Genomic DNA, 16918 nt, shown 5'->3' with positions numbered 1-16918 from the left:
ACTTGACAATTTATAAGTGCTTTTGACTTTTGACTTGACTTTGACTTTGACTTACTTTATATATTAAATAATAATTGTTTTTGGCAAAAATTTAATTTTGGTACAAGCTTTTATCGCTGACTGTACTTTTCTTTCCACAATCCACAGACAACTAATACTCATCGAGTCAATTCTAATAACCCCAAACATAATTAGTTTGTGTTGTTTTATCACAGAGTCCCCCTCGCCGATAGGCTACCTCCTGTCTCCATCATCACTATCATCAGATCAGCTCCATGTCATCATAATATTGCGACGTTCTCAATTAAAAGGTACCATTTTTGTCGCAGGCTTAGGCGTCTTATCAACTCTATGGGCACTGGTCGACGCAAATACAGACAGATAGACCGATGATTCGGTCAAATTATGTTCTAATGTATGGGGAAGACAAACAAATTATCGCCAGCATTAAATGAACGTAGTATGATACCTTTTTGGGTATGGTGCTTTACGCACACTAGCGTACCCCTCCCCTAACCCTGACGCAATCCCCCTTTTAGCATGAAATATGTCCCGGTTTTTTTAATTTTTGAGAAAAGTATTAGAGTAAGGAAAAAATGTAAAGGTAAGAAATAATCCTTATTAAATTTTAAACAAAAAAGGTTATATACAACTTTTTGGTAAGATTCACCATATTCATGTATTAATTTGTTGAAGTCCAATATAATATAGTACGTACTACGTGGTCTACGTGATAATACTGACAGAAATCGTATGGGGAGAACCAACTAAATTAACGGTTAAATTTTGTCGTAGTTCATCTAGCTATGGCATGAATATGGTGCATCATATCAAAAAAATGAATATGACCTTTTTTGTTGATAATTTAATAAGGATTATTTCTTTCATTGACACTTTTTTCCTACATTTTAAACTTTATCCAAAAAATATTGTCTTCGGTTACCGCGATAGTTACTCATGAAATAAAACTATGAAAACGGATTATATCGCGTATATTGAATTTATAATACATCCCGACGTTTCGAACTCTTTACAGCGTTCGTGGTCAACGGGTGACTGAGGAAAAATTACAAAATGCAAAAATACCCACATACTAAAATAATGAACAATCATAGACTACAAACTTTAAGGCTGGTTGTACATGCAAAATCGGTTCATAAGGCTAGTTATACACTATAATTATTTTTCAAGTAAAGATATATATATATACGCGATAAAAAACTATGCCGATAACTAACTACTACACTACTTAGTGTTGGATGATGCTGGACATTCTGATGTTTTGAAAAGATGTGTCCCGCCGAGTTTGTTGCCGGTCCCATATTGGGATACCCTCCTACAATTTAGGAGGGAATTAAATCTTCTCGGGTCCGTGGTGTAGGGTTGGAGCCGGCATAGTTTTTTTTTATCGCGTATATATATATATCTTTACTTGAAAAATAATTATAGTGTATAACTAGCCTTATGAACCGATTTTGCATGTACAACCAGCCTTAAAGTTTGTAGTCTATGATTGTTCATTATTTTAGTATGTGGGTATTTTTGCATTTTGTAATTTTTCCTCAGTCACCCGTTGACCACGAACGCTGTAAAGAGTTCGAAACGTCGGGATGTATTATAAATTCAATATACGCGATATAATCCGTTTTCATAGTTTTATTTTATCCAAAAAATTAAAAAAATGTCAACCGGGACATATTTCATGCTAAAAGGGTGGGTTGGGTCAGAGGGAGGGGGTGGGGCACTAGTGTGCGTAAAGCACCATACCCAAAGGTATCAACACTACATTCATTTCAAGCTGGCTATAATTTGTTTTTCAAAAGACACAATTTTACGGAATCATCATCATAATCAGTTTTGAATTACTTTTACATATTTTTTTTAATACCACGTCGGTGGCAATCAAGCATACGGCCCGCCTGATGGTAAGCAGTTGGCCTATGGACGCCTGCAACACCGGAGATATTACACGCGCGTTGCCGACCCTTTAAAAACCTGTACACTCCTTTTTTGAAGAACCCCATACTGTAGCCCCTCGGGAAAACCTCGGAAAACATTTATAGTATTAGTAAAGATTAATAGGTAGACTAGGTAGAGAGGTCCATTAAATGTCTATTTACTTTTGAATAGACAGGATTAATATTGTTACAAATGAAATGACACTTAATTGCATTTCATTTATTTCTCGCTTATGAATGCATGCTTCCGTTAAAAGGTACGGTGGTGATTGATTAATGTCCTTCCTTCCGGGTTCGATTAAATGGCGCCAAGATACCACGAAGCCATTTCAGTTCATGTATTCAAAGACAAGAGAATAAATCAAACAAATACGAAGGAAGGAAAAGTTTTTAGCATAATAATGGAAAAGTTTCTTCTGCATTATGTATTCCTTGTCCTGGTGAAATTGTGCCATGGTTCTGGGCAAATTTATGAAGAAAATGACACGATAGAGCTGCACAAATGTGTTACCATGTTGATACGGGGAATTGAACTCGGGAATGTAACCGATGTTACTTTGATCAACGTAGATGCACAGCTCGCTGAGGCGCTACACGCCCTGCCGCGGCCAGCAAGGTTCGTCTCCAGAACTTTCTACTGGCCGAACAATACGATGTTCAACCAGGTCTACGTCATCCGCTGCAAGGATTACTTCGCCTTTGCTCAGGGACTGGACTTACTCAGACGAGACACTTTTTGGAATCCACGAGCGAAGTTTATAATAACCATCGAATACATGAACTATCTTCAAGATATATCAGATTTTCTCTTACATAATCATATTTACAACGTTGCTCTTGTTGCTTACTCCGAGGATCGAAATGTATTGGTTTATTCATTTGGGGATCAATACGACGAATGTGACCGACCCGTAATAAAGTTGTTAAAACCGCGGAACCGTTGTTCCGCGATTCACAATATCAACATCGGCGAAATATTTACACATGAGAAGAAAACTACACTCCGAGGCTGCCGTGTTAAATTTGTGTCGCACAACTTTTGGCCTTTCATGTCTTTTTTTAAAGAGGACGCTATTGAGAATTATTTGTTAAGATTAATTCGTGACTATGGAGGTATCACAGTCGAACTAGTACATTTTGGAAAGCATGAAAATTTTGGAGCAAGTCTGGATAACTTTACACACACTGGCATGTTGCACGAGATAGAAACACATCACGTGCAAGGCGCTGTAGGTGGTTACTTACTAACTTATAATCAAATGTCAAACTTAGATTTCATAGAACCTTACATGGTTAATCACTACGAAGTAGTAATTGCTCGAGCAAAACTGCTTCGCAAGTGGCCTGGAGTCCTCAAGCAGTTCGGAATAGGAGCTTTATGGGCTATTTTTGTAATTTTCTGCATTAGTTGTGTCACAGTTATGGTCATGGGAATATTTAAAGGACAGGTGAGAGATACAAGTCGGGATATCCTCATCGTTTGGGGTTATTTTTTGGGTAACATTAGTCAAAAGCAGAAAGCTAAATCAGGAATACCCTATAGAATGGTGCTGCTTAATATACTTATGTACGTGTTTATGATATCATACGTTATTCAAGCAAGCTTGCTGAGCGCTACGACGCATCCCATCCGAGGAGATCAGCCGAACGACGCCAAGGAAGTCATCTCAAACTACCAAGTGGTCATCAGCCCCGCCTTTCATGCTCACTTACTAAAAAATCCCGTTATTAAATTAAAGAATGTTAAAACAACCTGTAATAATACTTCAGACTGTATGATGAAGGTTATGATAAATGCTGATCAGCGTTTGTACACTATAACAACCGATATTCACTACAAGAGTTTCGTTTGGAAGTTTGCCGATGAGAACGGTGAGTCGAAGATCCACACTATAAGGAATCCATTGGGAACACTTCTGCAAACTATGTATCTTCGGCGAGGGTCATCTCTGCCGGCAGCCTTCAGTAAACTGCTCGGAAGAGTCCGGTCTGCAGGTTTGATCGACTGGTTCACCAGTAGACTCTATTTTTCGGAACGACTTAAATACAAGATTCACGCGCGAGGAAGAAAGCCCCAATCTATGAAAGGGATGAAATTTGGGTTCATGATTTTGATTTATGGATACTGTATTTCAGGAATTTTGTTCATATTTGAATATTTACGTTATATTCTTATGGTTTATCAGACAGTTTTCAGACAAAGCAGATAAATTATAATTGACATTATTTTTGATCCACATCTATACTAACTGTTAATATTATATCTTCACTATTATATGTACATATACAAACAATAAATACACGCGTGAAAGTTTAATAATAGAAAGGTTCACGTCCAATTACAATAGGTTCTATAATTTCGCAGGCATTTTGTAAGTATCTGCCATTTACAAACGGCAAATTGTAAAAAATCCGCATTTTGTAATAGTAGATTGTACACCAAGGGGATTTATGTCACGGGCGCGACATTGAATCCTGAACGTAACGAAGGACGCCCAGTTATTAGTTAATTCCCGAGCGAAGCGAGGGAATTAAGACTGAGTCCTGAGTGCAGTGAGGGATTCCAGCGCCCAAGACAAAACAGTTTTATTCCCGAGGTATACATATACTCTGCTTTTCTCACCTTATGCGAGACAATAAAAAACAGGCTTAGCCTCCCGCCGGCGGCCGGCGTTGCCTACTTGATTTAACAAATGAAGATCGTGCGAATCTAGTAGGTCGCGGCTTCGGTTTTCGAAAATCGAGTTGGCCACGACCGCTAATTACCTGGCCGCAGGCGGGTGCAACACATTTTGCTTAACGAAATTAGATTTTATCGTCATAGCAATAAGGATTATGAAAAGTGAAAATTACGTTATTGACCGGCGGGTAATAATGAAATTCCATACAACATTATAACCCGGCTAAAGCCAAGGGATGTCTTGCTATCGGTGAGGTTTATATGATATATAATCCGGCTTTGTCGAGCATGTGGTGTAAAAAATACCTTATGAGATTAAACGTCGGATGGTCAGACAAGAATGGAAGCTTTCAAATGTCATGACATAACCATAACATTTAAGTAGAGAGGCCGAATATGGCGTTTATCGAATACGAAGAATATTCGACGCTTCGGTCTAATGTGCGGTTCAGATCATACCGAACCGAATACTCTGCTGAATTATTCGGTTCATCTGTATTATTGTAATAAACATTTGTAACGCTTTAATTACAAAAGCAGCTAAAGATAAATCTCTTCCTAGACAATTCCCTAGAAAGGCGTGTGTTGTCACTCGTTTAGTTGTAGCTTAGTTTTAAGTCAGGTACCTACTTACCCACTTAAAAGCCATGGCTTGCCGTGGCAGTATGCTGTGGGGATCTTGTTTAGCATCTATTAGTTTGTATTGTGTGTATTTTATAGAATAGTAAAATGTTTCTTCAAATTATGTTGTTAAATAAATGTATTTTCTTTCTTTCTTCTTTCTTTCTTTCTTCCAAAAGGCAAGGGACTTGCAAACAAATGTTCAACACTCCAAAACATCCTATGGATTCAACATGTCTCATCATGTGTTTTGATGACAAAGAAAAAGCAGGTCCACCGTCAGGAAGAGAATATTTGAAAAGTTTCGATCCGAATACGAGAGCAAACGTGTTTTCCAATTATCAAATATTTTCGGTAAAGTACATTTTGTTTCAGTCATTGAAAGTTGCACTTAAAACGTAACTACACAGATTAAAAAAAGGATTTTGAGTAGAAATAATATAAAAATCTCTAAATCTAAATCAAACATTGGAGGTAACCTACAACTTTAAACGTTATCTCGTCGGCATGCTGATTGGGTCAAATTGTGTTTTTTGAAAAACAAAAAGCCAGCTTGAAATGAATGTAGTGTGATACGATATATATGGTGCTTTTACGCACACTAGCGTCCTCTCCCCTACCCCTGACCTGACGCAACCCCCCCCCCCCCCTCCCCCTTCAACATGAAATATGCCCCGGTTGACAATTTTTTTTATTTTTTGGGGAAAGTATACGATATGGGAGAAAAGTATCAGTTATACTTTTCTCAAAAATTAAAAAAAAAACCGTCAACCGGGACATATTTCATGCTAAAAGGGGGGGTTGCGTCAGGTCAGCGGTAGGGGAGAGGACGCTAGTGTGCGTAAAGCACCATACCCAAAGATGTCATACTACATTAATTTCATGCTGGCTATAATTTGTTTTGTCTTGACTATAACTTGTTCGCGATGACCGGACTCGGCGATAAACAAATTTAAGCAAAAACAAATAAACATGTTTTCAATATAGAATCCGTCTTTAGCCACCTCCAGACTTTGACAAACAAAGTGTGTGTCATTGTAAACATAATATTTTCCATAGATTTTTGACATTAATGACGATATTTACCACACTATGTCTTAGAAAATGCCATTTGGACCCGGGTATGTCCATAAACTACGTCCGGACCCGGGTATGTCCTTAAACTATGTCCAAAAGAGAGGTATGGGCACTGCGAATGACATCTCGCTTTGTGTGGTAGGGCACAGGACAGCGGATGTCATTCCAGATCTAGAGCAGAGCCCAACTGGGGAGGTACCTCCACCTTACAGAAAACCGCAGCCAAATAACACTAGACCCTACTAATAGTGTTGTACGTTGTTGTAGTGTTGAAGCGTTGTGTTCCTGCCGGTGAGTAAGGTTGCCAGAGCTCAACGAGGGAGAGGAGTGTTAGGGTCGGCAACGCGCATGTAACTCCTCTGGAGTTGCAGGCGTGCATAGGCTATGGAGACTGCTTAACATCAGGCGGGCCGTATGCTTGTTTGCCACCGACGTAGTATTAAAAAAAAATTGAGTTAGCTTTTCTAAATATACCTATTCAAATATTTTTTATTTGAAAATCATAGATTATAAAATAGACTTGTTTAGCAAGGCGGCAATAGTATGTAGATTGTTAACCAAAAGGGATGAAAGGCACGCATTTCTGACAAGGTAGTTTGGCCATTAGTCCGAGACTGAAATGATGCCTTTCACCCGAGTTAAACACCCAAATTTTTCATTTCGAATACAAGGAAAGTAAGATACTATGTGCATTAATAAAAACCGGTCATATGTGAGTTTAACCACAGACTACACGTCACCCGTCCGAAGCCGGGGCGGGTCGCTAGTGTTACTATAAACACGAAAGACTTTTGATCAGAAGTAAACTAAGCATAATTATTTACATCTCCATCTATCGGCAAATTGGCTTCTTGGTGACCTAGATATACCTTATCCTATTGTAAGTACAAAGTTTCAGAGCCATCTAGCTAGTCGTTTAAAAATGAGAGCGTAACTACGTTTGTGTGGAGAACTGAGCTTGCCAGGGACTCTTAACCCTTAAATGCATAGTGATGTACGTATGTACACAACAAAAAACATATAATTTTATGCATAATTAGGTAAAATTTATTTGGTCCTGTATATTATTTTGATCGTAAATTAATACACTTTCCGTCGTTTTATTGAAATTTGCGCAGTATTTAAGTTTAAAAAAAATACATTTCTTTTAACACGAAATGGCGGAAAATTGGGAAAATTTAATGATTTTTAATATGTAATTTAGGCGGTTTTTTCGGGGTTTGTAATTATTTATATTTAAAATCTTTATTATAGGTATATTACAAATAGTATAAATTTCTAATGGTAGTAAGATTTTTTATATCTTTTACCAATAATTGTATAAATTTACATAAATTATTATTTACCCTATGTAAATTCTAATACTGGTTAAGCAGTGAAAATCGATGTTTTAATTTATATTTTTATTTTTCCTAGAATCAGTAAACAATTATGTAAGACATATATTAATTTCAGGCAAAAAGAAAAAATCATGCATTTAAGGGTTAAGTAAATTATGATAATGTTATCACTGGACTGCCAATTTTAAAATCATTGGTATGACAATATTACCACATCTAAACTAGTTTTGCAGATTATGTTTGACAGTGTGGCATTCATTGGTATTGTGTAGGTACATATATCTGAGGTCAAGGTCGTGCCCCCGCCATGACGAGACAAAGGGCAAAAGGCAGTGCCTTATCTTTTCTCGGCACGTTTCGTCGTATTTTCGAACCCTTGTAGTTTCGGCTTGAATAATGATAGTGAGCTGAAATTTATTCATGTAGTTAGTAGACTTATCAAAAATACCAAGTTTTGGAATAAAACTATGAAGACGTCAAGACGGATTATAATTTATAATACATCCCGACGTTTCCACAACCCGACGGTTCAATATACATACGCGATATAATCCGTTTTCATAGTTTTATTTCATGAGTAACGCGGTAACCGAAGACAATAATATACCAAGTTTTATTAGGCTACATATTATACTTTAGATTTTATAGATACCTTAATTTTCATTGTCCGAACCATATGAAATTCGTGTCATAGAAAATACAGACTAACTAATTTCAAAACCTCAAAATTGAGGCGGCCGCAGGTACTTGTAGCGACGCGACGATATCGCGGAGTGACACACATCACTCGCTTACCCGAAACTCACTGATTAGTGATTAAATCAACCGAAACAGTACACGGACCGATCAAAATACGACGATTGTACGTACCACATAGTAATCTGTCATATGCACGGGGGCAGTGACGCCACCGATGAGACCACGTTGGAACAAGGTATGTAGCAAGAAAGCTCCGTATGAGGCGCGGCCGCTCCACGCCCAGCCGCGCCACTCCACTATGCCGCGATACACTCCTGCGGAAATAAATTGTGAACTGGATAACTCCCATGTCACTGTCACTTAGACATAGGGTGAATACTATAGTTATGGCAACTACATAGGAATTGGCCACTCCTAACAAATCAGAAAGAAACAAGCCCATTGAAGCCTTATTGTTAAGAGTGGCCATTACTATGTAACAGTAACCCTATATTGAACAAGTTAATGTCAAAAATTATTTTTGTGACACACTTTTATTGCTGACTACTTCTTCTCATTTGCATGTCTATCAAGTACTTCTCGAGACCTTTCTAATGAGCCTACACTCGATTGTTTGTGTTTTTCTATCGAGGAGTTCCTTTGGTTACCTACCGACTGCATCATCGGATCAGCTCCATGTTAGCATAGGTATTATTGCAATGTCATCGGAATTACGGTAGTACTCCAAATTTCATCTGAAGCGGACACCGGGAAGTGGTACAAATTTTAGTTACAAGATTTGAAGCACATATATACTAACCCCCCTAATCATAAAACTTTACGGGCCCGAATTAGTTAAATTATTTTTTATCCCTTTCTTACAAATACCAAAATGACAGATAAAGGCAAACGATTCATAGCTAATTCAGGCTTGTATTGTGTTTATTAATAACGCCATTAATATAATAGAAATATCTGGTGATATTTCACCATTGTAGTGGTTAGGCTAAAGTTATCATGGCCGCTTAGACAATGTTGAGAAAAAATGTTTCCAGCATCTCTAGTTTGGTGACCGTAGAGTGAGCAGGAATATTCATATGCAACTTGATGTCTAAATAGTACATATTTTAAGCTTTATTTTACTTTAAAACCAACTCACCTTCTAGCTTAAAGACGCAACTAATGATAAACAGCACCACGCACGTCTGAAACACAGGTTTGTACAGCGCCGCGTACAACACTCGGAGCGGCGCCGCCGCTCGAGGACCGTCTGGATAGAACAGCCCTCCAGACAGAATCACACCCACAGCTAAGGGGAACAACAGCCACACGATCCATCTGTATTTCTGTAAGAAAAAAACTGATCAAGATAGGAAGTCATACCGAAAAAAACAGATTTTCAGTGAGTCGCACAGAATTGATAAGCATTAGAAATATTCGGGTCTGAATTAATTCTTCATTATCTGCCAGTGAAAGAAGTGGACGAAGAACGAATCTATAACGTAACTTTACTTAAACCTTCTGAAACTTTGATCCGCTCACAAACTAAAAGGCGATCATATGCGTCAAGGGTCCACCCATTACCAGTCCGCCGGACGACATCGGCCTGTCAGTTGTTCGGAACTGTAAATTTTTTGTTCTAACTAACAGGCCGATATCGTCCGGCGGACTGGTAATGGGTGGGCCCTTTTAGACATATACTATGCACATTGTATGTAAAATACCTGTACTAATACTAACCAGCCAGTTTGAATTTGGAATTTGTGGCGCAAGAATAAGGTAAACTATTGCATGAGTTTATGGCTGTTTAGGCGTATGCGTTTGGTCAAAGTACCTTAAATCTGCTCATGTCCTTCCCCTCCTGCTGCCAGTAGTACGTCAGGAAACCTCCAGCCAGCCCCAACGTGTATGTAGACAAATTCGTGTGGCCTCGGATATAGAGCAGGCGGAAGGTGTCGTCGGTTGCGTAGAGATTGCGGTATTTTCTAAAAAAAATTGTCAATACATTAATCGTCCTTATCCCAGAACGTGTAGGAGGTATTGAATTCTAATTAACTGATTGAAATTTGATACCAATTAACGCGAAATCGTGAATCCCTAAAAGATACATTTAAAGGTAACCTAAATATCAAAATGCTCTGCTCCCATTACAGATTTCAAAAAAATTAATTGAAATTGGACGATGGACTTTAAAAAACAATGTCTTCTTTCTGGATCGGCCTAGGAAAATATTTGTAACTATTTCACAGGTTTCACTAGTCATGGTCGTGGCTAACTGACGACTGACTGACGTAGCTGACCTGTGTTTAAACGTCGGTAAATAAAGGTAAGAAAATAAATTCGCGATAGTCGTTACCCGATTATAAATGTGATTTAATATGTGTTCAAAGCGCGAAGGTTTTAAATGTTATGATTTTTTTAGTTTGCGAAAAGTGCGAATTATTACCCCGCCTAGTGCCTCAACTAACAGGCATCTTAATAAGTTATGTAGAACTAAGACCATCCTGTTATTCATGTTATAGCTACTTACTCAGGCGACTGTATGATAACAGCGTCAAGATCCTGCCAGTAGATGTGTGCAGCCGTAATCAGCAGTGAGAGCAGCAGCATGGGACCAGCGCTGCGACGCACCACGAAGAGCTTCAGAATTCAATAAATTGCAACTTACTCAGGCGACTGAATGACAACAGCATCAAGACCCTGCCAATAGGTATGGGCTGCAGTAATCAACATTGAGAGCAGCAGCATGAAGATGAGCGCTGCTGCGCGTCGCGGTGCGCTTCGGAACACCACACAGACGAAAAGGCCTAGGCAGAATAGCTGCGTGTCCGCTGCCAAATACCTGGACAAGAATGAAACTTTTGGAACTGATAAGAATCTTCTTCATAGTCGGAATTAAGAACACATTGTAGTTCGTGATAAGCCCGTGAGAGTTTTAATTTATTCGAACCAACAGATGACCGATCTGCTGCGACAATTTGTTCCAACATTGCAGATCAAAGCTAGCTTATTGAGAGTATTGAGATCTCTACTCAATACATGATCCAAGTAGAAGAAAGTCCTGAGGAAGCAAGTTATGGGTAGATTAGGTTTGATGTTACCCACTGAAGCTAGTATTATAAGTCCGCTGGATGCAAGGACTTTGACTACAGCACTGTTTTTCTATACAAAATCAGTCCCAGAACCGAGAATTCCCGGTTCTCGCCATACAAATTCAGTCCTGAGATCATTTCCTACTTAGCACCTTAGGAGTATAGTGTCTCAATAGCATTGTTTAAGTAATGCTAATACAGGCCAACCAAACCAAAGGTTTTCTAGTGTAGCAAAAAGCATGCAATAGGCCTTGTTTAGACCCAAGTGGCATACATAGTTTGCATTGAGTGAAAGCGCTTCACGTGGTCCAGCTAGGTCAGCCTTAATCCCTTTTGTAAGACAAGGTCTTATAAAGGTATAAGCTAGCGCTGGTGGCTTAGCGGTAAGAGCATGCGACTTCAATCCGGAGGTCGCAAGTTCAAACCCCGGCTCGTACCAATAAGTTTTTCTGAACTTATGTAAAAAATATCATTTGATATTTACCAGTAGCTTTTCGGTGAAGGAAACGGGACAATCCCTATAAGGCCTAGTTTTCCCTCTGGGTTGGAAGGTCAGATGGCAGCCGCTTTCGTAGTCTACGCCAATTCTCAGGATTAGTTGCCAAGCTCACCTCAGGCTCCCATGAGCCGTGGCATAAAGCCGGGATAACGCGAGGAAGAAGAAGCTAGTGCTGAACTTTGAACTTACCAAGCTTGCGGAGCGCAATGCGCATCCTCATACACGTAGTTGTTGATATACAGCACGTGTGCCCACCAGTACTGTCGACAGGCCTCGGCCTCCGCACCGACCACCAGCCCCCACAATGGTCCGCTGCCCAATCGACGCATCCATGTGGAAATCGTGGCCAGCACTAGTGCGTATGTAGGAGTTAATCTGGAAGAGTTTGACGGTGTTATTACTAAAAGTATGGAATTCACAAAGATGTAATGACAAATATTGAGGAAGATACTGAATGTGTATTATTTTATAAAGAATGGTCATGCACCAAACGTAAAAAAAGTAAAAATGGTTAGGCGATACGTTATGTCTAATATTTTATCGGAGCAATAATAGGGCGATCTTGTACCACGATTATATTTTTATTTTGCCAAATCTAGCTTTCCCGACAATATTGAGAATTCTATGCACTAACTATATAATAGGTATATATGTTCAAAGTAATAATATACCTAATATTTAAGACTTTCGCTCTTTGTAACATATATTAAATCATAATTCGGGTAAGGGTAAAACCCTTTATTCAGGAACCTTAGCAAATCTTTATTTTTTCTCCTTTTAAAACATACTCAAATGTCCAAATATTTGAATTTCTTATATGTTTAAGATACAACTTGAGTAGATAGCAAGTAATTTTGTAAAAGAACAGCATTTTCCAACTTCGACAACTAATATTATGTAAATATACGTTACTACCTATATGTACGTAACGACATAAACAACTTAACCTCGACACTAATTAACCTTCACTTTGAAAAAAAATTTTTCTTTCATTTGCCATCACTGTGAAGCGTACACGCGTACAGCCTCAGTGACAATAAGCGGTCACCGCAGCTTACGGACGCTTGCAATTCCAGTTTAGTTACAAGAACATTGCCAACCCTAAGTAGATGTAGATACACAAGTATTTAACTGTGTTGACACTGTTGACATCGTCCCTTGTTTAATGTGCTTGTTGGTGGCCTTTTTAGGTGTTTTTTTTAACGATGATAATTATTGTTATTTTCCAATATAAATAATGTCCACAAGGATTGACATGGCTAAGCTATCATTAGGTAAGATATGCCAAAGGCAAGTAACTAGGCTGCCGTTGGAGTGAATCAGTTTGAATGGGTCCTCATACCTCAGCCACCGCAGCAGAACTCCCTTGGGCCACTGGCTCCAAGCGTTCGATCGGTTCGATTAGATATGTGTATCTGAAGATTGTAGGCCAGCAGGAACATGGCTGTTATAGGCCATGACCTGTTTTAGGTCCTCAACCACTTTAATAATACGGCCTTGAGCCACTGGCTTCAGGACACCCAGTGGCTTTCGAAGTGGAACTCTAGATTGAAGGGCAAGAGGAAGGGTTGTTATTGGACAAGATCTGTTTGAATCTAGCACCTGGCTCCAAGACAAGGAGTGCCGTTCGGTGTGGATCTGAAGATTGTAAGCCAGTAGGAAATTGCACATCACGAAGAACGTGTGGGTGACGAGGTTTCCATTGAACAAGATCCAGTCTTCATACCTTAACCATCGCAGTAACATACCCTTGGGCCACTGGCTCCAAGTCAAGGAGTCTGAAGATTGTAGGCCAGAAGGAAATTGCACATCACGAAGAACGTGTCGGTGATGAGGTTTCCATTGATCAAGATCCAGTCTTCATACCATACAGTTTATTAACAAACTTAAAAAATGCCTAATTGATAAAACTTTTTATACTGTAATGCCCACACATGCCCATCCTATTCGACATACCCGACCTATGTACTAACTACTATCATGACATGATATTTTAATGTTGACATAGTTATTTATAATGTATTTTTAATTTAATGAACATGAATGAATGAATTCATTGTAATTTTAATTCTAGACATAATTTGTTTTCATTATCAATTATGTGATGATAATAATAATATATTCTGATGTTTGACATGTAATATTTTAGGAATATTATGAATAAATGAGTATGAGTACCTTAACCATCGCAGTAACACACCCTTGGGCCACTGACACCAAGTCAAGGAGTCCCGTTCGCTATGGATCTGAAGATTGTAGGCTAGTAGGAAGCTGGACATCACGAAGAATGTGTGGGTGACGAGGCTGCCATTGAAGAGGATCTGTTTGAATGGGTCTTCGTACGACTGTAAAACAAAATAAACATTAAAAAATGTTTACACGATACAGCCGATCGATCCTGACGAAACGACTAATTTCGCACGTATAGGCTGGCAAACCAATTATGTCAGGCAAAAAGGCGCGAATATCAAATTTTGTATGGAATACCGACCCCTGGAGCCTGGAGCTTACATTTTTAAATTTGCCGCCTTATTGAAATGGAAATGGCTTGCCAAACTATAAAAATTAGCCTTAATCCATATAGCCACATTGTAATTATACAAATATTATTTTTGATTTTTGAATACATACATCAAGAAATGTTACATTTATACGGCAACCACGTATGACCACGTTGCAACAGTACCTACCTAACGCTGGTGCAGTCAGAAACCGAATGTAACCTTAACATTATAGTCCGGCATTTTCGAATCGGATTTATATCCGGACCAGTAGAGACCTATAGAGAGCTGACTCTCTGTTACTTACAGATAAGTACTATACAACTAATAGCAACACAATTTATTTACCACAGTAAATATTTCTTTGCGATAAGATTCTATCAGTAAATGTGGTATTGTCTACAAAAATGGACCTTATTGTCGATGGCGCTTACGCCATTATAAACGATGCTCCGAAATAAATATAATGCCGCGCGACGCTGTGCGGCGTAAGCGCCATCGACAATAAGGTCCCTTTTCATAGAAAATGCCCCAAATTACCTTTTCAATGTAAATTGGGTTGTCCACGTAGGAATACGACATGATTAACACGCTGTGTGAGAAAAACACGCAGACCATCGTCATGGTTCTGAAAAAATAAAAATAAACCAAATTTACAAACTGGTCAGGGGCATAAGCTATTAAAGTGTATGTATGTGTGTTAATGTATCAAATTGTGTAAAAATATTTTCCATAATGTCACTGGACTGGGCGGCTCCACTGGACGGTCGGCGCCCTCTTAAGTGTAAGAATCTTTTGTACCTACCTACATTTATGCGATATTCAGCAAACGAGCATAGGAGCCGCCTGATGGGAAGCGGTCATCGTCGCCCATGGACATAAGTAACATCATGGAACCACTTAAGCGTTGCCGACCTTTGAGAACGCTAAATACCCGCTTCTTGAAGAATCCCACGTCATAGCGCAAAAGAAACACCTTGTCATGGAAAAAGAAACTTATACCAGCAAATCTTCAGAAAATTCGTGTTTGTACGGGACAACGGTAGACAATTTCAAGTAATGCTGCAGGAGCAGGTTACTAACCTCAAGCCATTGAAGAGTTTGAGGCGGTTGAGCCTCGGGTCCGGCCCAACGCCTGCCGGCGCTGTCAGTTTCCGCCAGTTGCGACGTATTGAGAACGCGAGCAGAAAAGGATTTCCTGGAAACACCAGAATGTATCCATTAATGGCGTTATCAATAAACGCGAGTAGCAAGTAGCAAATGTATGATCTTGGAAGAAACGAGTAAAAAGGAGTGTAAAGGTCAGCCACATTAAATGTGGCTAAATGTGGGATAAATTTTATCCCTATGCCGCACTATCCGTATTGACCTAAGTTACATTAGGCTAGATGACAATTCTTTTATTAATGGTATTAATCGATCAGGTTCGGTTTTGGGATCAAATGTCTATATGGGACCCATTGCATTAAAGCAATACAAAAGTCAGAAATGATAGTCAAAGTCCGACAGTCGTACTTCACTCGAGAAACGCTCCTAACAAAACAATAAGTGAACGTGACGTCAAGGTCACTGAGTCTTGAGTGTATGGAAAATAAGTAAAATTGCGATTTTTTCGGTGACATATTCGGTGATATAGTTGCTATAAAATCTTTTTTTGGATAAAATGCAAGGAATCGAATGGTATCTTTACTTTATTCCTTTTTGGGAGTTAAAAAATACTTTAAATTTTGGAAACTTTTAGATCCTGTATTTCTTTATCATTTCCATATATTATTTTAATATCCACAATATGATAAATTGCTCATTTGCTGTGTATTTTGCTAGATTTTGTTATAAAATTCAACATGTGGTAAAAATCGCTCTAAACTTACCAGAACGTAAGAAAGGTATCGGCCGCCCGCCATTGACCTGGTGGTCTAACATAGAGAGAGACTTCAAGAAAACCCAATTGCCAATCCAGGACCGACGGGCCTGCCGCAAAAATGTGAGGAGACCCGACCCCAGATAACGGGAGCAGGGACGGACAAAGACGCGCGGAGGGAGGCGTGGGTAGACTGCCTCTACACCACTATGCGCAAGAGAGCAACCTCCCTGGTGCGCAGAGTCCGGGCTAGCTCCAACAGCATCCTGACCATGATTGCAGACAGGGTTGACGGTGTTTATTTGAACAACTGCTGCCTCATTCATGTGCGCAGGAACTTATAAATATTTAAATATGTAAATAAATATGTAATACGGAATTGATAATAATATAATTAATTTTGCTGTTACTAACCGTAGTATAAGATTACCCATAAGCATTACTAACACTGATTGATCCTAGTTGGTCGTTGAATAAAGAATTTAATTTAATTTAATTTAATTTAATTTAAAGAAGAAGATTAATCGATCAGGTTCGGTTTTGGGATCAAATGTCTATATGGGACCCATTGCATTAAAGCAATACAAAAGTCAGAAATGAAAGTCAAAGTC

The 16918-nt window shown here is 38.9% G+C and overlaps 1 protein-coding gene across 1 annotated transcript in view; it reads right to left on the bottom strand.

Moving 5' to 3' along the window:
• LOC134749609 (nose resistant to fluoxetine protein 6-like) overlaps positions 1–16918 on the bottom strand; it is a 45099-nt gene that overhangs the window by 4346 nt on the left and 23835 nt on the right. Inside the window, exons 4-11 of the mRNA XM_063684628.1 lie at positions 15530–15644; positions 14987–15074; positions 14124–14290; positions 12135–12320; positions 11023–11196; positions 10189–10339; positions 9514–9700; positions 8547–8689 (exon numbers count right to left, since the gene is read on the bottom strand). Of these exons, the coding sequence (XP_063540698.1) occupies positions 8547–8689; positions 9514–9700; positions 10189–10339; positions 11023–11196; positions 12135–12320; positions 14124–14290; positions 14987–15074; positions 15530–15644 (1211 nt within the window). The remainder of the gene's footprint in view (positions 1–8546; positions 8690–9513; positions 9701–10188; positions 10340–11022; positions 11197–12134; positions 12321–14123; positions 14291–14986; positions 15075–15529; positions 15645–16918) is intronic.

Source organism: Cydia strobilella, chromosome 18, assembly GCF_947568885.1.
Source record: "Cydia strobilella chromosome 18, ilCydStro3.1, whole genome shotgun sequence".
Taxonomy (NCBI): Eukaryota; Metazoa; Arthropoda; class Insecta; order Lepidoptera; family Tortricidae; genus Cydia; species Cydia strobilella.
This window is presented reverse-complemented; position numbering and strand designations above follow the sequence as displayed.